Raw genomic sequence first — 22,989 nt, forward strand, 5'->3', positions numbered from 1 at the left:
ACTGCAGAATACTGTGTTGATCATGTTTAACACCAGTTCAGCTGGTTTAACATTGGGGAGCAATTTGTTTGCAACAAAAGTAATGATGTACGATATAGACCAAGAAGTACAATGAATCTCCATTGTTATAATTCAGCCTCCACAGAAGCACCGATTTCACTCTGACTCACTCTTATCATTCAAATCATCTTCAAATCGGTCTTGGTGTTAAAGTAACTCACAATTTCTATGTGGTTCAAGATGCATCAAATCATCTTCAAATTGGACTGTGTGAAAGTCATTCACGATTCTAAGTGGTTTAAGATTGACCACCCCATGACTCAAAACTTAAATTCACCCAATAAATGAGACAGTAAAAGAAAACAAAGATCTCAATCTCATTTACTTACAATGAGGTAAAACAACTGGCACTAGAAATACGTAATAGTAAAAAAGCATGCATAAAACAAACATAAAAGTTCAAACAAGACAAACTTTTTTCTTCTCATAAACATCAACACTTATAAAAGCAAACATGCATATAAATCCACAAACATACAGAATTAGAATCCACAAAACTGCATCATCTCCACCCCCTCCTCCGGGAAAAAACGCCAAAACATGTTAAAGGTTATTACATAGTTGAGGTAGAGAGGTATTGTGTAAACCATTAGCTGAACAAATTATATTTTAAGATGTTGCACGGGTCGAGGTACAGTTATTTCAAATGGTGATAGATTGGTTGGCTTAAGTGAAGTAGTGAAGATTCAGGGCTGTGAGCACCTCATCGGCCACGGCACAGCGAGCATCCTCTACTGTAGCCGCGGCACTGGGCCCTGGCAGGGTCATGACCGTGCCAGTGAAGTGCTCTGGCAGCCCTGGAACCTGCACTGTGTAAGTGAAGTACAGGTAGCCGCTGGAGCACGTGCGGCTGAACTTCACATCGAAGAGCGGCTGCCCGCACCCGTACAGCTTGCACACCTTACGCAGGATGACTATTGAGGACGGCATGGCCTCCCCATTAGCCTCCACCAGGGACCCCCAGCCCTCCTCAGAGAGGCCGTTGGAGCACGAACTGGGGCGGGGCATCGGGGCGGCAATGGGACCCCCAACTGCCTTGGAGAAGGTACGCGGAGCGGCCGGGGGCCGGAGAAGGCGTGGAGGCAGCGGGGTTGAGGTGCAGGACTCGCCGCCCGAGTACTTGTCGGGCTTCGGGGGAGTCGCCGGGAGGCTCCTGGGTATTTTTCGTGCAGCCGCTCCCTGTGAACTGGGCATGGCAGCCGAATGCCACTTCACAGAAATGGTCATGTTGTACTTCTTCTTGAAAGCTGCAGGGGACGTGAAGAGGAGAAGAGAAAATAAATCAGGCCAGGATATCAATTTTGTCAAATGAGGAGGGAACTCGACAGGATTAACAAACAAAATCGGAAGTGAAGAAACAAAAACATAAGCAGATGAAATTGCTACTGGATTATAATAACTATATTATTATTATAACTATATTTATTGGGTTCTCACTCCCGATAGAATAATATTGGTATCTCTACTAGCTGTGGGGACGTCCTTGAGCATGGTTCTGAGAGTGTACAAATGAAACCAAATGGACCCTTACCATTTGGTTTCATTTGTACACTCTCAGATAAACTAAAAACATAGGATTTTACAATAGATTGGGGGCTTTCAGAATGTAGTCCATTTTCATCAGTTTTGCAGCGTTTAACACAAGGGGACATGTAGCTCTGGTCCATACCGTTAGAAGGATTCCTCCTTAATGCTTTGTCACTGATGAGGCCTTGCACTCACACCCCAGGCTTTGCAGCCAATCGTCTGTCTGTAGTAAAAATACTATGTGCAAGGGCTCGTAGGTGACATGGCATAAGGGGAACTACTAATGCTATGGACCGGAGCAAGGGGACCTGGAGATCCAAACAAACGCACTAGTTACGTCCAACAACCCACCTTCCACCAGGATCTTCTTGGCCATGGAGGCGGTGTGGTGAGAGGAGTAGGCCACCAGAGCAGACATGCCCTGGATGCCAGGCCCCGTCTTCAGACTCACTGCCTCTGCACCGTCGCTCAGACCACACAGCACCTTGGGAGTGATATTATACAATTACAATTATGCATTTTACCAGGGGTTCTCAAACGTATAAACTACCTACAAAAAGTTAGGAAACGTAACTTCAGTCCACTTATATCTAATACCAATAGGTATTGAGGGCAAAGAGTCTAGGACGCGTGGATCGTTTTAACGAGGGTTCTGTCAGCATCCCCGTGTTAGCTGATCTGCTTAGAGCTGCTCTAACTCATTCCTCCAATATAGAGTTTCTATGCACATTGTGATGCTCAATCTGTGTGTGTGTGTGTGTGTGTGTGTATATGTTGTGACTTGACTTTTATTTCTTTGCAAAGACAGTCCATCAACCCGGGTCAGTGATGTTTTTATATGCACGTCCCACATCTGTGATGTACACTAAATTATATTACTATTAAACTTAACCATCTATGCGACCAGGAGACACGGAGAATCACCATTTTCTTTTGCCATCCAGTCGTATGTGATTTACAACTTGTAGTTGGGGATGTGATTTACAACTTGTAATTGGCTTTTACGACCATTTACAACCACCAACCTCTCCACTTACGTATAAAGAAAATGTTTCTCAGTCCTGTCCAGACCCCACTAATATTAAACAAAATAATTGCCTTGATTGCAAGGACAAGGGACATCATTAAATGGACTACTTCAGAAAACACCTGCGGGAGCAACTTGACAACTATTAAATCTGTTAAAAAGAAATATGCCTTTTCTTTTCCAACTGCTAGGCACTCGATGGCTCTGTTGCAGAGAGCTACTGTGTGTTTGTGTTTGTCAGAGAGAGAGACTTGATGCAATTGTGTGACACAGGATGCCTATTTCATGTTTATATTCCACGTAAAGTTATCATGTCATTTGATAGGGGATCCATATAAAAAAAAACACCTGTGGGTCCCGGGACCCATTACATAGAAAACCTACATAGCTTTTGATAGCCTTTCAGTTTAAAAAATATGAGTGCTGCCACAAATAAACACCCTGATGAAGACCTGTGTGATAATTAGGGATGGGTATCGTTCACCTTTGAATCGATACAATACCTTTTTCGATACCTGGGAATCGATAGGATACCCTTTTCGATACCATATTCGATACTTTTTATTTAAGTTTAACTTCAACACGGAAAGAGTGGTGACTCGCTGGCTGCTGTGGTAGAGCAGAGGTGATGATGATGATCACACAGTGTGGCGGAGCGGAGAGTATAGACGTTGGATAATCATAATAATAAACATTATAGGCTATTGTCGGCTATTTTCCACAGTAACGAGTGTAGCCTACTAAAGCAGTCATTAAACTCTCAGTAGCCCAACTGTTACAGATGTGACCAGCCAGGGGTGTGTTCCAGAGTATCGAAACGAGGTATCGTTTGTTTTTACGTGAACCGATACCCGATAGTATCGACGTCATGCGATCGATACCATTAAAAGTATCGCAGACGATACCCATCCCTAGTGATAATGCAATCCTTAAACCTTGTGAAAGAAATCGCCACCCTAGTCCTTAACAATTAGCACAAAATACGTAGAATTATGATGTTCAGCCAGGTATTATTCTAAATCTATGTTCTCTTGCTGTAACAGCCAACCAGTTGGAAGAAGTTGCAAATTGAGGCTTTAACCTTTGCTTTTTATGAACTATAATCCGAGACCATTAGGGTTTTGTGTAATATTCTTCTGAAGTATTCTATTGCTTGTTTGACCACTTCTCATACTTTAATTTAGTACAAAATAAATTACAGAAATAAGTGGCGGCCATGAACCCCCTGTCACTCTCCAAAGTGAGTGACACCCACCCACAATACGGTTCTGCTACCAGCAAATAATTCTATTCTACTACCATAATGTGGAATGCCCCGATACCGTCCATTTCTTTCAAAACTGGTCGTTTGCATTTCTGACTAATAAAGTATTCGATTAATAAATCAATTAACCCATTTAGAACGGGTACACATTTTGTGTATCATTATTTTATGATTTAACTATTGAAAAATAGCAGATATACAAGCTCACAGCGCGGCACCGAGTGCCGCACTGCGAGCTTGTAGATCTGCTATTTTTGAAAAATAGTGAAAATTTGAATTTTGACCCGATTCTATAAGTGTCTTTTGAATCCTTCTAAGATTTTTTGAAAAACCTATGTTTCTATGTCAACAATCTGACTAGCCATCGTCATAGAAAAAAAAAGGTCCTTTTCACTTAACTGGAGCTCTGTTCTTGAGAGACTACTATGTCAGTGGTTCTCATACTTTTTCATGTGAAGTACCCCCAAAATGATATTTATTTGGCCACGGACCCCCCCATCTCAAAATATTTAGTTCCAGGGACCACCCAGAAGCAAAATTTGAGTTACAAACGTTCGCTTTGAAAATACATATATTCAAAGATTTGCACTCATTTTCACGACTTTTTCAAAAATAGCAGATCTACAAGCTCGCAGCGCGGCACCGAGTGCCGCGCTGTGAGCTTGTATATCTGCTATTTTTCACTGGTTAAAGCATTCAATAATTCTAGGCCTAAATGGGTTAATAACAACCCCACCTTCAGCAGATGGTCCCTCCCGATGTCGAAGGGGAGGGGCTCCAGGCAGAGGTGGCGCTTCTCGGTGCTCCGGCGGACGCTGAGGCGGCTTCCGTCCTCCATGCCGTGGCCGTGCAGCGCATGGACGGCGGCGGTCGCCGTGGCCGGCGAGCTGTACTTGGCGTAGGCGAAGCCGCGGTTCTGCCCGCTGAAGTTCATCATGAGGCGGAACTCCCACAGGGGCCCCACGGAGCTGAACAGCGGGAGGAGCACGTCCTCGAAGGCGTCGCGCGGGATGTGGCTGATGAACACCTCGCAGCCGGAGCCCGGGACAGGACCCTTCCATTCTGGAACACACATGGGGGATGGGGGAAAAGGGGAGGGGATAGGATGCAACTAGAGATTGAACTATATCTTTTTAATGCTGTACGTCAGGGGTCTTCAACGTGTTTCAGTCCGAGGACCCTTTAGCTGAGAGAGGGACCCCCGCTACATATTGTATAAAACTGTAGATCCTATCTATAGATTGCATAGATAGCGTCAAAGACTTGTTTGACAGCACTATCAATGAGTAGCATGTGTTGGATTCATCTTAATGTGTATTTTCAGTTAACCACTTAAACCCTCAATACTATAGAAAATGTGTAGTTGGTCTGATCTTTTCCCCCTACACTAAAACTCCTTGCTGGTAAAAAGCCAATTTACAAGCTCACAACGCCTCACTTGTAGATCTGCTTTTTTCTACCAATGTTTGCCTGCTAGGGTAAAGTAACTCTGATGACCCCTGTTGAATGTCATAAGACGACGACTGATGTCATAGTTGACTAATGTCACAGGCTGGCCACATGAAGTTGGAGATCCACATTAGAGCCACAACCAATCTCTCTCTCATCGGACTTGGATTGGAACCTCACCAGCTGCAAATGTTCACTCATAAACCACTTATACTTCATTGACCAGGGTCCCCCAGGGGTCTGTACCTGCTCCCTTCTCCTCCTTTTTCCCTTGTACACCAAATCCCTGGCTATTTTCGCCAAATGTTCATCTACCGTATTTCCAAAGCAGGGACGCTAGGGTTGACGAGCACTAGGGAGTCTTTTGAAAAGGCAGGACAATTACATCAAACTCACTCCATTATACTGTGTGTTAACTTTCTCACTTTGTCATATTGTAGTACAGCCTTATTGCAAACAAAGACTCCTAGTGCTCTGTTCTGTTCAGGTTCTCTGCTCCACTTGGTTCTAGTGGACCTCCCTCTCGATACACCCCCAAACCCTCCTATCTAACCCTGCCCCCCGCGACCAGTTCCTCTCTTGCCTGTAGTGCCTGTTAATGAATATCCTTTTTGACTTCATACTTGCCATTGACATTTGAGTCTGCACGTGGCACTTGGGTTCATTGATTTGCTTCACATAATGAGTTGAGTGTCACAATTTGAGACAACAAAATATATGTTGCTTAGATATTCATTCACACATTAAAGGAGTCATCCAGACCAAAACACATATAGGGTTAAATCTGTCTTTTATCATACCCCTTATACCTGCTTTAGTCCATTTTTTTCATAGCTGCCCCTGTTGCTAGATTTCGGCTGCCCCTGTTGCTAGATTTTGCGGGCCCTCTCACAACTAACAGAGTAGATAGACTTTATACTAGTGCGGTTATTTCTTCAGCTTCAAAGTTAGTATTTTTTACTGGATTGTGTTTACACAACGTCCTGAGACCAACCAAACCGCTGTTTTGACCTCACAGGCACCCTAACTTGTCAAACGGCTTCTGCTCTGCACCAGAGCAGGGAGAGGAGAGGCTAGAAAGGGAGGGGAGGGAGGGGTCGGTTTGACAAGTAAGGGTGCCTGTGAGGTCAAAACAGCGGTGTGGTTGGTCTCAGGACGTTGTGTAAACACAATCCAATAAGAAAATACTAACTTTGAAGCTGAAGAAATAACCGCACTAGTATAAAGTCTATCTACTCTGTTAGTTATGAGAGGGCCTGCGAAATCTAGCAACAGGGGCAGCCGAAATCTAGCAACAGGGGCAGCTATGAAAAAAATGGACTAAAGCAGGTATAAAGGGGTATGATAAAAGGCAGATTTAACCCTATATGTGTTTTGGTCTGGATGACTCCTTTAACTCATTTGGTGCCAGCGCCCTCTAGGGGCCATAGAATGCCAGGGTATCTCTCATAGGCGAGCGCTTTAGCTTCCAGGACCTCACCTTCCAGGACCTCACGTGCTCACGTTCATGCACGTCATGGAAAGGTCCCCGATGGTAATGCTAACAGAATGGCTATTCCCATTTTGTCATCTTAAAGGTCATTTTTGGGCGATTTCGCCGTAAATAAACCTCGCGCCGCTTCCCTAAAGACACAATCCAGAGATATAAGCCTTCAAAGATGTGGTCTTTCATTGGATTAGGCGCAAATAACGGCCGGCCGGGCGATTGCTAGCTTTCGGCTAGTAGCTAGAAAAATCAGGCCAGGCTTCAGAAGGCCTCTTATCATTTTATTCCATTTCATTAAATATCCCGGACTAGTTCGGGATAGGCACCCTGGAATACGTTGCGCCGCCTACAATGAACATTGGGTGAACATTGGGGGGGGTCTAAACTTTATTTTAAACCATTTTCAATGGAATAAATCGTCGGAGCATCTAGCGTCTCTCGTTGGTGAGCGCTGGGCGAGCCGGGACCACCCACGTTGCTCCAAGCAGCTCGGGGTAAGTAAAATAGCAAATAAAAAATTGTTTTTGATCCCGAATATCCCATAGGCACTCAAAGAGTTAATACTGTGGGACTGGCAATTAAAAAAATACATTACATTACAGAAGACAGGACAACAAACAAAAACACCCCAAAAAGGGGTGAAAGAGTGGAGTGTAATTGGAGACACTGCAGCTCAGCCCAGAGTGGGAGGGATTGGGAGGGCCAGCAAGATTTGGATATATATATATTTTTTAAATCTACCTTTTTTAAGATAAGATATTAGGTTGAAAGGAAACAGGGAGAGAGATGGGGAGTCACATACAGCAAAGGCTGTCATGATCGGGACTCAAACCCACGGCAGGCTGTCAGGCTACTTTAGAGCCTAGGTGCCCGGACCGCTACACCAGCGCTTCGGGCCAGGCATCCCCAGCTGGCCTCAAGGGTGTTACAGGGAATCTTCTGTTATGGGGGCCCCTGCCCTCAATGCCCTGGCACAGAATCTTTTCAGATGGGAGTCCATGACCAAATATAGGCCTTTATCAATATGGGGGTCCCTGACATGATTGTCATTTACTTTTTTTGAGAACCTACTGTAGCCAAATGCACCACAGAAAGGTGTGTGTGTGTGTGTGTGTGTGTGTGTGTGTGTGTGTGTGTGTGTGTGTGTGTGTGTGTGTGTGTTACCTTGGGGGGGTCCTCCATATTTCCGCTGGCCATTAACCTGTGTCAGTTTCAGATTATTCATCTTCAGCCACATTTCCAGAGCGTTCTTACGCTCAGGGTTCACCACCTTCAGTGACCGTTTGGAAACAAAAACAACAACAAAACAAACATCAAAACATGAACCACTTTTAACCACTTTTCATCCAGGCGGCCCTACAAACAGTGGTGTAAATTAACTAAATGCATTTACTGTAAACTTAAGTACAATTTTGGGGTATTTGTACTTTACTTGAGTAGGCCTATTTCCCATTTTCAATACTTTTACTTCTACTCCATTACATCTCAGAGGAGAATATTGTACTTTTACTCAACTATAGTCCAATTATTTGACAACTTGAACTTAGGTTAGGCTTAGTAGATTTTGATTATCATTACAAAACATACATTAACCACTTTTAGCTCTATACATTTCGGCCATTTGAAAAGAGCAGATCTACAAGCTCACAATGCGTCACGGGTGACTCATTGTGAGCTTGTAGATCTGCTGTTTTCAAAAGATGTTCATTGTGAGCTTGTAGATCTGCTGTTTTCAAAAGATGTTTATACACTTGCAATGGGACATTCTGCATAATTATGTACTTTGGTACTTTAAGTACATTTAGATGCCAATACTTTTGTACTTTTACTAAAGTACATTTTGAATACAGAGTATTTCTATATTACAGTATTGATACTTTTACTTGAGGAAAACATGCGAGTACTTTTTCCACCCCTGCCCGACGCGTCCCGTTTTTAGGGGGAAAACAAGGTTTGAGCTTAATTAGTTCATGCACCACAGCTGCGACATTTCTGACAACAAGCTCCCCATCATGATAGACCCGCACAAAATATAAACTTAAAACTTTTACGATTAATTAAGTGCAAACGGTGTCTAAAATAGTCTTTAATCGGATTAAAGACTAGTTTAGCCACACATAAAAGGCCTGAAAGAGTTGAATTAACCAACGTAGCAAGTTTGCATGCGTAACCGTTTTAGGCGAGGTTAATATCTGGGCCTTGTTGCGAAGATTAATGTTGCTGCCTGTAGGCTACTGTACATAATTGTCTACTATAGTAAACAATTTACTCATAATTAAATGCAATATTGGCTAAACGGGCCTAGTCTTAATCCTAATAGGCCTGAAAGAGTTGAATTAACGCAGCAAGTTGTAATGCGCAACTGTTCACGGTCTATAGGGAAAGTAGTGCTCTCATTACGCACAAATAAAGACGATTTTCAGTCCCAACCGCCGAGCGCGACGTGAATTCATTGCAAATATGCATTTTGCAAAATTAAAAACAACGAATCAACAGCATCTGTACCTGCTGGTTGCGCTCCATGTCCATGTTTCAACGGGGGGTGTGTGTGTGTATGATACGAGTGCAGAGTGGGAGTGGGTGTGTGTTGGAGTGTGTTGGAGAGAGTGTGTGCGTAAAAGCAGCAGTGGTGCGCGCTGCGCGCAACAGTGCATGAACCGTGCGTGACCTCAGAGGCGTCAATTCTGAGTATGGCAAGCTATAGCAGCTGCCATATACCTTGGCTACAGGGGGGAAATAATAAAATGTACTTTTCATCGCGCCTGTTGCTACGGTATGGCGACATGACTGGTGTCTTGCACGCGCATGACTGGTGTCAAGTTGCACGCGCGACACCAGTCATGTTGCCATACCTTAGCTTTTGCTGAACTGACGCCACTGCGTGACCTCCCTGTGTGTGAAGTCATTGGACAGATAGACGATGATGTGTGGGCGTCAGTCCAGTGGATGTGATGTGAAGAGAGTTAACTACTCGGTAGGTTGACTTTACAGTCTAAAATCTCAGTGAGTGAGCTTGTAGATCTGCTATTTTCGCCTCGCGCCACCGTCGTACGAAGAAGTAGGCTACAACAAAAAAAAAAAAAGCAGCAACTGACTTGTAGCCAGAATGCGACATCATTGTGTTTCTTTACGAAGTATGTCAAACTCACACGTTCTGCTTCAGGTTGTAACTTTGTAATTTTACGCTCAATTGCAACTATGTCAACACAACTCACCGCTTTACATCCAGTTTGTTTTGCAAAACTGTAAACTACTCAGTTATTTAGCCTACTCAACTGTCAACATACTAAACAACCAAATACTTTTTACACTGCTGTCAAACACAAACCACCAACACAACAAGCTGCTTTACACAGAGTTTGTGACTTAATACCGCTTGTTTTTGCTAAACTAAAGTTCTAAACCGATGCTTTTTACACTAAATGCAAACCTATTTTAGGCCTAACCACAACTCACGGCTCAGTTTGCAATGTGATTTATGTTTACATACTTCTTCTAGCAACACCAACATGATGACAGACACCGTAGCTTTTGGTCTCTCTCTCTCCAAAATGTTTTGCCTTTCCACCAAGATTCACACACAGGTGAAAACACTTGTTTATAGATAATGAGTTCACCTACTAATCAGACAGGACAGGTAAACAGCTGGTCTGTGCTTTTACAAGAAGGATGAGAACGTATGATGAGGATGAGAACTAGAGGAGGTGGATATAAGCAGGGGCGTCACACCAAATTCTGGGCCCTGGGTACAAGGATTCACTGCGGGCCCCCCATGAATGTTAACTATTGAAAAATAGCAGATATACAAGTGCCACGCTGCGAGCTTGTAGATCTGCTATTTTTGAAAAATCGTGAAAATGTGTGCCAAGAAACCTATGTTTCCATGTCAGTGATGCTCAAACTTTTTCATGTGAAGGACCCCTCATCTCAAAATATTTAGTTCCAGGGACCCAACCAGAAGCAAAATTTGAGTTACAAATAGTAACAAATAGTAACTCGGTGCCGCGCTGTGAGCTTGTATATCTGCTATTTTTCAATAGCTAAAGTTACTAGGGCCCCTCCACCTTGGGCCCTGGTAACTCAGTCCCACGTTCCTACCCCTTGTGACGCCCCTGGATATAAGGAGCAAAAGGAGGACTAGTAGGAGGAGGATGTTGAAGGGAAGTCAAGACCAGCTGAGCATCTGTGGTTGACTTAACCATGTTGTCTGGAAGTCTGCTGGTCACCAGGTTCAACCAAATCTGAGCCTGACTGGTGCAGCTGCAGCTATCATAATCATCTGGGTATTTCATGAGGACTGCCTGTCTGCCTGTAGTCTTTCAAACTGGGGATTTCTTTTTAAACTGGGGAGCCTCCAAAATAATCTTATTTCAACTGAGGACCCCCTCAAAAATAATATTTGAACTGGGGACCACCCCAACATGATCATATTTGAACTGGTGACAACCTTCCACCCCCCAATAGCTGATCTACAAGCTCACAGCGCCTCGCAAGGCAAAATGTTTGCCTCTTATATTATTTGACAATTTAGCCAATGTTCGACCAGTTCTTTTTAGTGTCGTTTGTTGGTTACGTTTGATGCAGTAATGGTCTTATTTATTTTCTCTTTCTTTTTTGATGTATTAAAAAGGTATAAAAACGTTACTGTCATCTGGTGACCCAGGAACCACAGGTGTCTTTTCAAGTCAAGGACCCCCAAATTGACATGTTTTGGCCCCCTCTCATCTGAAAAGTATTTGGGCCAGGGACCACCCCCAGAAGAGAATATTTATCGTAAAAATATCTCTAAATTATTCAAATATTTCAAAATATTTTCTAAATTTTTCAAAATAGCAGATGTACAAGATCTGCTGTAGATCTGCTATATCTGAGCGATGCTAACCGCTCCTACATCTGGCTTTGTCTGTATATACTGTATGTACCACACATTGGCCAAGCTTCACTGGATGCTTAATGAAATCAACTCATGAAAGGCACCGCTCACTACACACTGTGTGTGTGTGTGTGTGTGTGTGTGTGTGTGTGTGTGTGTGTGTGTGTGTGTGTGTGTGTGTGTGTGTGTGTGTGTGTTTGTGTGTGTGTGTTTGTTTTAATAGCCCAATGTATACGTCATAGTATATTGGAGAAACAGCACATTCGAGACGCGGAGCACTCGAGATGCGGCACGGGGCGGAGCAAGCGGTCGCCACAACAACGTACTCCAGGCGGTGCGCCGCTCTATTGTCCACGACACTGCGAGCGGCTACCGAAGCCCCCCTGTATCCACGAAGCCCAAACGAGTTACGAGGCCCCCCTGGGTCCACGAAGCCCCAAGCGGCGCGAAGGCCAGCGGACCTTGGTCCTGCTCTTCGCCCCCGAGCGCCGCAGGCGCGAGTGGCCGCGAAGAGCGGGCCAGGGCCGCGCGGCCGGCGGAGCGCCGCGCGAGTTACGAAGCCGTGGTGAATGCAATCGTTATATTTATGCCCAGGCCGTAAGGCCTGGGCAAGCGCACGTTAAACGCCCTGTCCAAGTGACTACAATGGAGCTAATGGCTAGGCTAGGCTAGGCTAGGCTAGGCTAGGCTAGGCTAGGCTAGGCTAGGCTAGTAAATAAAGAGTAAACACTTCCGGTCTGCGGCGAGTTCAAAGCGTGACGTAACTCTCTTATCCAGTGGCTGACGTCGCCATCTGGTGGTGATTAGTGTGTGGTGAACGTCAAAACGAGTGCTCCTTGACAACTTTTACTGGTTTCTTGAACATACTGTAACATATACATGGATAAAGTGGTTAAAATGACTGATGCTGTATTAAAACATTTTGCCCCCATTGTATGAATGTGTTTGTTGTTAATTTAATGTTTCTGTATGTCTCTGTATGTCTCAGACTAGTAACACAGTGTGAGGACAGAGGAGGGTTCTCTCAGCACCACCTGGTCTACTGAAACACCTGGATTAGGATGAAGCAGCAGACTGAGCCCCTATGGATAGAAACACGCTGAGATATGAATATGAACAGGTAAGCTATAAAGCCATGAGAGAGTGCCGTCTAGCCCAGTGGTTCTCAAACCTTTTTGGCTTCAGTACCCTTTTTGACTGATTTCTGGATCAAAGTAACCCTTTTACCCGACTACAACATGTTGCTTAAAAGTTAAAACTACATCTAGCATATCGTTGGTGTCAGGCAGAAACCTCATATCTCCATATTTTACCTTTTTGTTTGGTAGATAATGCCCTACTTTGCCATACTAACAGTGTCATGCAAAAGTAGCTAAAATAGCAGATTGCGTTTTGAATTATGAATCTTAATCCTGAAAAGAAGCCGTTTTGGACCATATTGAAGAATATAAAATTACTAATAAAAAAGGAGTGAAATAATTGAAATTAGATTAGATTTACTCTAAGCTGAGTCCAGTTTTTCCATTTTCCACTTTCTCTCATGTACCCCCTGTAGTACCTCTGCGTACCCCTAGGGGTTACAAGCACCCCCATATGAGAACCACTGGTCTAGCCAACACCAACTTGGTGACTCCTGATTCGCTGCCCTCCACACTCTCCTATCAAACATCAGGGTCTTGAGCTCTACACTGCTTTGCCCTGGGATGGCTCCCACAGTATCAGTTTGCTTTCTACTAGTTCCGGGTGCCTGACGCAGTGTCATGCCAGCCTCCTCCTTCTCTCTCTCTGACTTCGTTGTGACCCGTCGTAGGAGTGGTTCTCAACCTTTCATGGCTGTAACCATCCAAAATATTTCAACTGGGACCCTCTCCCCCACCCTTACAAGCACTTGGCGTTGGAGTTGGGGCATTCTTTTGACTATTGGTCTGAGCCTGAGGGATGATGATGTAGATGTAGGGTATTCCACATTTTGGTGGCAATAACAGTATAATGAATTCATCCCCATGTTTGTGGCAAATCTGGGTGGAACCACTGGTTTATACTATAATTATGAGTTGGATGGGGTACTGTACTGTACTGTACTGTACTGTACTGTACTGTACTGTACTGTACGTTTCAGCGCAATCAGCCGGTGGACCAGAGTCAGTGGAGCTCCCTCTGGTCTTGTACCCGGGGCGTTTCTAACTCTTATGAAGTAGTTAGACAGGTACATGGGCACTGGTCTCTTCTTGAATATCTTGAAAACCAGGCCCATTGCAAGTCGCTGTACTCTGTGCTCTAGTCTACCCTGATCATAATGAGCAGGGGTTATGTGAGGTCTAGTAGTAGACTGATCAGTGCGTAGTTGGTGCTTCATGTGCTTATTCAGAGGGTTTGTGTGTGCTGTATTGGAACAAAAAAACGAAAACATTTTAATTTAGTTTTGCAACTGTCGTTTGCTTTTGCGGGAAATGTATAATGTTTTGATGGTTTGGTGTAAGGCAGGGGTCTTCAATGTTTTCAGGCCAAGGACCCCTTAGTTGAGAGAGAGATGAAGCAGGGTCCCCCATAACCTGTTCATAGATTCCATAGTTTCATTGTTTGACAGCAAAATCATCAGTGTATTTTGGATTCATGGCAATTTGTGTTTTCAGATATTTAACCACTTGAACCGTCAATAATTAATACACTTGACCTTTCACTCTGTACTTAGTCTGCTCTTTTCCCCCTCTACATTGAACCTCTTTGCCGAAAATAGACGATTTATAAGCTCACGCCGCCTCGCAGCGCGAGGCGTTGTGAGCTTGTAGATCGGCTATTTTTGGCTAAAGTTCTCAGAATATGGATGCTAGGGTTCAAGTGGTTAATATAAAAAAGGAGGAAAAAGGTTTCTATCACACAAAGATTTGGAGGACGCCCTGTAGTAACTCTGAGGACCCCCTAGGGGTCCTGGACCCCCTGTTGAAGACCCCTGGTGTAAGGTTTTGTGTTTAGTGTGTAAAGGTAGTGCCTAACCACATTATCATCCTTATTCTGGGCATGTCATAATAGGTAAACACATTCGGCAAGAATAAGTGAATATTAGGTGAAGCTAGCAGATCTATAAGCTCCCAACTTGCCACGTTCTGACGCGTTGTGAACTTGTGAGCTTTTACATTGTATTTTCGTCAGAGAGATTTCCAGTGTAGAGGGCCGTGGGGGAAATGGAGGTAGCCATTCAACAAAGTTTAGGCTTTAAGTTGCTAAGCAAGTTTACTGCAGAGTGCAGACGGAGTGATGGTGAATTGAATGTCAAATGAGGCAAATTTACCGGAAGGCCTCAATTCACATCAACACGACTTTCAGAGGAGAGTGCTGCATACAGAGCAGTGTAATTACCACTTACTTAAATGTGTTATTCTATACTGGATGATGTATGCACTTCATCTCGCATGTGTGAAGCCCTCCCCATTAAAATCAAAGTGTTTCTATTTTGAGTATTAAAAAGGTACGAGATCACCTGCTGGTGTATATAACGTTGATGTCGGACAGAAACCTCTTATCTCCGTATATTAACTTTTTGAGTTTTCTCTTAAATTAACCGCCTACACGATCATACTGCAGCGTCACACAAAAGCATCAAAAGTAGCAGATCCACAAGCTCAAAACCTTTTGAGCATGTCCATCTGTTGCTTTTCATGCTTTGGGATTTGAATTCTGAAAAGCGACAGCTTTGGACATATGAGGTTTCCACCCGACAGAGACGATATGCTGTGGGCTTGTGCCATGTTCTTCAGTTGGCACACTTGGCACTTAACACCTGTACCATATACGTACATGAAGCTCTCACTTCTAAAGTATATCAGCCTTGAGTCAGCTTGCACTCTTATGGGTGTGACATCTGCTCAATCTTCTTCCCACCTGAAGTGCAGTTAAGTGAGTTATACTTTTATTTTTATTTGATTTGGAGGATAAACCCCCTTTGAGATGCACGGTCTCGTTTTTCTGAGGGGATCCTCAGGCACACAACAACAGTCACAACACTCTGACATCACTGTGAATCCCTTTTATGCCCATATATGGACTTCCCTGATGTCATCAATATTAAGCTCATCTAACAGGACTTCATGGGAAGTATATGGGAATGCCCCTATATGGAGGCCACATCACCCACAGCCACATACCACACTAACAGAATCCATATGCGGCCAAGACAGCCCATATCTGTGTGGCTGGTTCTACAGACAGGGATCTCCATGTATGGGCATAAAAGGGATTTTATGTATGATGTCAGATGTCATAAACGTCATAGGACTTTCACATAACGAATAACTGAGTAAGCATGGTTGGGATCTCACAGCCTATCGCCAAATACAGTACATGGATCTCCATATATGGGTACCAGGGGTCTCTATACTGTATGGGTGACTGGTCCAATATACATCACTGGCCAGATGGCCAAGACAAGCGACCTCGCCCTTTAGGATGAGGTCGCTTGTCGCCCTGAGGCGTCTTACTAGTTATTAGTAGTATAGTAGAAGTAGAAGAGAGTTTATTTGTTATTCAGTCATACAAGTACAAGCAGAAAGTTTAAACTGGGGCAGAAACATTGTAATCTCCATATTTCAACTTTTAAAGTTATTTTCAACCTGTCTTATATATTATTCATATATTCACGAACTTTTCCTCGTGACATACTGTATCTTAGAGGGAAAGATTTACATATTTATGTACCGTAATCAACTTTATAAAGTAACAATGTAATTCAGGGGTGCCGTGGATGAAAAAGGTTATTTACAGGAGTGTCCTGAGCCAAAAATGTTTGACCACCACTTGTTTATAGAGGTGGTATTCGTGGTTTAGCCCCATTGCAAGATGTGTGGTTATAAATGAACAATCCCTGCAAGTGCAGTCAGTGTCCACATGATGGCAGTGTGGGTTCATGTCTGCTAAAGCCCACTCCAAATACAAGTCCTCATTTTAGAGCAAAATGCCATGTTGCACTGTAATATTTCTTTAATTTAATGTAATTTAATTGTCACAATAATCAATGAAAGGTTTTATTCCTGTTGTATAGCTTTTTTAAATTTCTTTATTATTATTATATTTTTCACATTTTAAGCTAGGCAATTACCCCTTTTTTCCCCCAATTTGGTAGTTGCCAGTGAATTCCTCCCATTGCTTGTCACTACCGTTGTAGCCTACTGGCTCACCTGCCAGTAAGGAACTCCTAGACAGAGCCTTCATCCTACTCCCGCAAAACATCCCCCACTGACCCACCCAGTCCATAGGACTTTGTGCTGTGACAAATATCACCCTCCCTGCCTGGAGAGAAAGGAAAACGACAGCAGTGAATGACTCCTCCTTTACATTTTTTTTCTTCGTATCAAGGCCCGTTATTTATTCAGCTTCAGCATTTGAGCCACGAGCCACGTATCACGTAACCCACGTCCGGGGACCCCCAGGGGAACTTGAGGGGGTTCCAGGGGGGGTCCCCAGCAAAATGTCCTAATATATGCATTTTAACTCCTTTATCCATATTTTATACACTGGCTTGTACATCTGCTGTTTTTGAATCTTTTAGAATGATCTTGAAAAGTGTTTAGCCCTTTTTTCTTTTACACAAATCTTCTCTTCTGGGGGCCCCTGGCAAAACAACTCTTTCAGATGGGGGTCCATGGCCAAATACATATTAAAGGTATATTCAGTGATTGTATTTCATTCAAATAAAAATATAATTGGTACCTTTTCTATTCATTCTCCTCACTAGAATGTGTGCTGACCATATAAGGACTTCCACCATGGCCCGTGTTGCGAGCATAGCTAGATTTGGTTTTCAGAGGTGGCCAGCCAGTCCTCGACCAATCAGGGTAGAGTATGGCCGTAGTTATGTTATGATGTTTAGTTATGATGGTCAAAATAAAGATTTTGAGAACCACAGTCGCTTTGAATTAAGGACGTCTGCTAAATGCCTAGATTGTAAACTACTGAACTCATAAAATGCCACAGTCTCGTAGTAAATCAGTATCATACATATCCTGAAGCTGGAGACGTAGGCCTACCGATATTCAGTGATTGGGTCTAATGATCAAAACGAGAACATTATAATGTTGTAGAAAATCTATAAAAAACGTAACATTTCCACGCTGTGACAAGATGACCCCCGGCCACTTTCATTATCACTGAATACACCTTTAATTTGGGGGTCCTTGGCACGAAAAAGTTAACCACTGACGTGGGTGGTGCACCTCTTCCTTTTCCTGGCATTGACCTGGGTCGGCAACCACAGTGTCAGTTTGCTTGCTTAGCCCCGTTTCCTTAGTCCCGGGTGCCTGACAGTGACCCGGCAGCCTCATCCTTCTCTCTCTGACCTTGTCTGTGAGCCGTGGCAGGTCCCTGTCGTAGAGGTCCACGTTTCTGATGTGGTCCGCCTATGTGACACCTGGTGCCTGTCGTAGCATCATTGTATAGACCAGGGGTTTTCAAAGTGGGTGACAGGGCACCCTGGGGTGCCGTGACAGCAGTCAATGGGTGCCACGAGATCATTTGATAATATTTGGAATTTATTTGGACACTTGAAAAAATATTTAGTATAATTTTAAACTTGAAGTACAAAGTTATTTTCAGTCAGTTCTAACCATTGGCTATTATCTCAACGTTTTCCTCGCAACATAATCACTAAAATATCGTCACTGTCGGGCAGAAACCTTGTATCTCCAAGTTTCAAATGTGTACATCTTTTGGTAAAGCAAAGCCCTGCTTCATCATACAAGCCTGTCGCACAAAACTAGTGCAAACAGCAGATCTACAAGCACACAATGCGAGGCGTTGTGTGCTTGTAGATCTGCTGTTTTCACTAGTTTAGTACATTTTATAAATGATAAATACAAAACGAACTGATTTGGACATACAAGGTTTCCACCCGACAACGACGATACGCTATAAATATCAGGTGCTGGGAGTGAAAATTATATTATGTAGGGGTGCCTCGGATTAAAAACATATTTATGGGGTGCCATGAGACAAAAAAGTTTGGGAACCCCTGGTATAGACTCCATCCAGAGCCCTTGAGTACAGCCCTTGAGTACTATGAGAATATAAAGCCTTTTAACACTTGTTTTAACCAAAGAAAATCACTTACGATACCTTTTTTAATTCAAGAGAGAAAGTCATTGGATGGTTCACAGTGTCATAACGATGATCCCTGCCACAGCGCAGATCACTACGTTATTATCCATACAGTTTGTTTGCAGCAGCCTGCATCAGTTAGTCTCAACTGTTCATTAATTAGCCATGCTGCTTGACATCTGTCTAAACAAGAAGCCCAGTCTGTTGTAGCGGGATGTTAGAAGCTGTGTGACAACAATCAGTGTCATGTATCGTCATGCCGCCTCCCTGCTCACTTCTCCTTTATAAAAGGAACAGAGTGCAGCGTTTAGAAATTACTCTCAGCTCCAGAACAGAGAACACTCAAGAGTAAGCATTTGAGGGGGGACACGGTGGCGCAGTCAGTAGCGCTGTCGCCTCACTGCTAGAAGGTCCTGGGTTAGATTCCTGCCGGGGGATACTGTGGGCGCTGGGGGGGGGTGTTCTCTCCTCTGCGTCATCATCGCCCACACCCTAGGTGGGGTTGGCGAAATGGCCTTTCTGCGTGGAGTTTGCATGTTCTCCCTGTGTCCCCTAGGGTAGGTAGGTAACCTCACAAAAAAATCCTTAGGGCTGTCACGATTATGTCATTTTACATGACGATTAACTGTCACTCAAATAATTGCGATTAACGATTTAATTGTGTTTTTATCATTGACAATTACATTTCTGTATGGCTACAAAGACATTACTGCCATATTTGACAAAAATATCTTTCTCCATTCAAGTGGATTGTAAGATACAGAAAAAAAAAATCTGTCACAGATATTTTTTATCTGTGACGTGATTCACCCTTTTTTGTTGCACGTTGGCGTCGTGCACTGAAACATACTGTAGGTGATCTACAAGCCCACAATGTGTCGCGCCTCGACACGTTGTGGGCTTTTAGATGTGCAATTTCTGTCTATGGCTTACGGTTAAAAAATGACATTCATAAAATTGCTGTCCTAAAAGTTTGGTGTTCTCACAAGCGTAGTATTGCAAACCTGTGCGTGCATGCTCAGAGACAACGGCCAATGCAGTCACTCAGTTGTGTGGAAAAAAGCTTTGTTGCTCTGTCTCTGTCTCTGTCTGTCTGTCTCTCTGTCTCTCTCTCTCTCTCTCTCTCTCTCTCTCTCTCTCTCTCTCTCTCTCTCTCTCTCTCTCTCTCTCACTCTCTCTCTCTGCCTCCACATCTGCACATCAAGGCTTCAAACCATCATCATCATCTTCATCATCACACATTCATTTTTCTTCTGCCATCCGTTTTACTCATCACATCTTCACATGTTTTATTCAGGAAGGGCCTTCTGTCCGCGCAAAACAAACCGCACCGCACCTTACCGGGGGTTTGTTTGTTTTGTGTACGTTTCATGTTTTGTTTTTTAGCTTTTTCTCGGTTTGTTCATGTGTGTTCATACTGCCTATACACAACTAGTACACGCACGCTTGTGCGAGCTACAAAAGAACTGCTGGATCTGTGTCCCAAAACTGTTGTTAATTAGGATGTTTTCCTACTCTGGGAAGACAGAGGGGATAAGCTGTCGAGAGAGAGAGAGACAGAGAGAGACAGAGAGAGATAGACTATAGGGCTGCTGTATTGAGAGAGAGCCAGATATCAGACATTTGGGGGTGGGGCGTACTGGAATTAGAAAGAGGTTTCACAGATCACCTACCCCCCCCCCCCCCCCCTTCTATCAGGTGTGTGTGTGTCTGTGTGTGTGTGTGTGTGTGTGTGTGCGTGTGCGTGTGCGTGTGCGCACGTGTGTGTGTGTGTGTGTGCGTGTGTGTGTGAGCGTGTGTGTGTGAGCGAGACTGAGAGAGAATCAGAGAGAGAGAGAGAGAGAGAGTGCTGAAAGAGCAGTTCAGAAATTAAAAACAACAAAACACTGATGACTTTTATGGATTTCTGTGGGAGGGGGATAGTGCCTTCATCTGCAGGTTGCGCTTGGCTCGTTCCGTCGTGCCAAAACAAAGAGAGGTATGGCTGAACGTAGAAAAGGAAGTGTGTGTGTGTGTCTGTGTGTGTGTGTGTGTGTGTGTGTGTGTGTGTGTGTGTGTGTGTGTGTGTGTGTGTGCGCGCGTGGGCGTGCGTACATGCATGCCTTTGTGCGAGCAAGTAAGGAGAAGGGAGAAGGCGTGACAGATGTAGTTGAGCAGCAACAAAACAAAAGACCCAAGTCACCACTAGGGATTGAACGATATGAAAATGTCAAGTCATGATTATTGTGAGCAAAGAAATTGCGATTTATGATATTATCGCGATAATCATAACATCCATTATCCTGGGGCAGAACATTTGCCAAAAAATAACCAATCTACAAGCTTTGAGATGCGTTGTGAGCTTGTAGATCGGCTATTCTTTGGCGAGATTTGGTAGAGAGTGAAAAAAGACTGTATCAAGTACCTTATTTCCAGGTACGTTACCAATTATAGAGGGTTTAAGTGGTACCGGATATGCAGCTCGGCAAATAAAAGGTGAATTGATCCCAGTGCATGACGGAGGATAATTTCACGATAAATTGAAATCACCACAATACGATTATTGTGAGTGTTTTTTTATCACGATATACGATAACGATTATCGCCCCATCCCTAGTCACGACGCGCTGCATTGTTGGGCTTGTAGATCGTCTGTTTTCTGTGTGCAACACTGAAATGGGAGGGGGGGGGGGGGCGGGCAGTAGCAGATGAGAATGATAGTGCTGTCAGGGTTTTCTTGAGGAAAGAACAACGGAGCCAAAGATGACAGACTGGTCAGATTAGTCGTTGTTTATTAAAGAGTAATCCATGGATCATTGGCGGAGATTAGCTGAAGATACAGTAGGTTGACAGGAAATGGGGAGAGAGCTTGTGGGGCGACACCCAACAAAGGGTTGTCGGGATCGGGACTCGAACCTGCGTCACGCTGTCAGTAGGAATGGGATATATTATCGCATATTGTGATAAAAAACTCTCACGATAATCGTATCGTGGAGATTTCATTCATCGTGATATCATCCTCCGTCATGTACTGGGTTCAATTCACCTTTTATTTTCCAAGCTACATATCCGGTACCACTTAAACCCTCTAGAATTGGTAATAGGTACTTATAATATACGTATTTGATACAGTCTTTTGATACAGATCTACAAGCTCAAGATACAAGATACAGATCTACAAACTCACACAGATCTACAAGCTCACAACGCATCGCAACGCGACGCATTGTGAGCTTGTGGATCTGCAATTTTTTGGCAAATGTTCCGCCCAAGGATAATGGATTTTGATTATTGCAATAATATCGTAAATCGCGATTTATTTTGTCACAATAATTGTGATATGACATTTTCATATCGTCCCCTCCCTAGCTGTCAGGCCGGATTACCAGCCTATGCGTGCCTGGAACACTGGTGGCCCGTGCAGGCCATGGTATCATATAATAACAATTGAAATTTCATTGTGAGGCAAGGACAATATTATACATCACACGTTAACACTCCCATAACGGTAGAAATAAAGAAGATGGAGGGAGCAGTTCAAGGCTATAGCAGGGGAGGAGGGTTGTTGGGTTGTTGGGATACTGACTGTGATGGTTGTTTCCTGCCTGGCCCTGCTTGCCTTTTTAATGTCTATCCGTTGTCCTTATGTTCCCAGCAGGACCTCTTATCTCAAGTATCTGGGAGCTAAAGTGAATTACTGTAGCTTGTATCTCCAGTGGGGAGCAGATAAGCAGCCCTGTTGCCTCTTTCAGGACAATCAGATTTGCATCAAGGTCTCTGGGCATTTTTATTGACCACTAGAAAAGGCCCCCACTGGACTCGATATGATGCTGGATATGTCCGTGTTATGGCGGTTGAATTGTGCGTGTGTGCGTGCGTGCGTGCTTGTGCATGTGCGTGTTGTGTTTGTGTGTGTAAACGGTCTACTTGATCATACTACAGTCTCACACAAGTATCAAAACTAGGAGATCTGCAAGTTTTGCTATTATTTTTCTATTATTATAATAATATACACACTGAGAAGCATGTCAGTGTATGGCACTATCTTCTACTCATTACTCTCGTCCGTAACAGAGTGTGTGTGTGTGTGTGTGTGTGTGTGTGTGTGTGTGTGTGTGTGTGTGTGTGTGTGTGTGTGTGTGTGTGTGTGTGTGTGTGTGTGTGTGTGTGTGTGTGTGTGTGTGTGCTCGCGTGCATGCATTCTCGCATTTACATCCTGCACTCTGTGCCCAGTTACT

General features: G+C 43.8%; 1 protein-coding gene across 1 annotated transcript; it reads right to left on the reverse strand.

The window, feature by feature from the left end:
* Nucleotides 1-726: 726 nt before the first annotated feature.
* dnd1 (DND microRNA-mediated repression inhibitor 1) lies at nucleotides 727-9,342 on the reverse strand (the record flags this gene model as incomplete). Its single annotated transcript, XM_080746621.1, has 5 exons — nucleotides 727-1,307; nucleotides 1,939-2,071; nucleotides 4,615-4,940; nucleotides 7,978-8,083; nucleotides 9,319-9,342. The coding sequence occupies 5 exons, from the start codon at nucleotides 9,340-9,342 to the stop codon at nucleotides 727-729; spliced, it is 1,170 nt and encodes a 389-aa protein (XP_080602747.1).
* Nucleotides 9,343-22,989: the final 13,647 nt, after the last annotated feature.

The sequence above is a fragment of the Nannobrachium achirus genome, assembly GCF_963921795.1.
Source record: "Nannobrachium achirus genome assembly, chromosome: 17".
In the NCBI taxonomy this organism is placed as follows: domain Eukaryota; kingdom Metazoa; phylum Chordata; class Actinopteri; order Myctophiformes; family Myctophidae; genus Nannobrachium; species Nannobrachium achirus.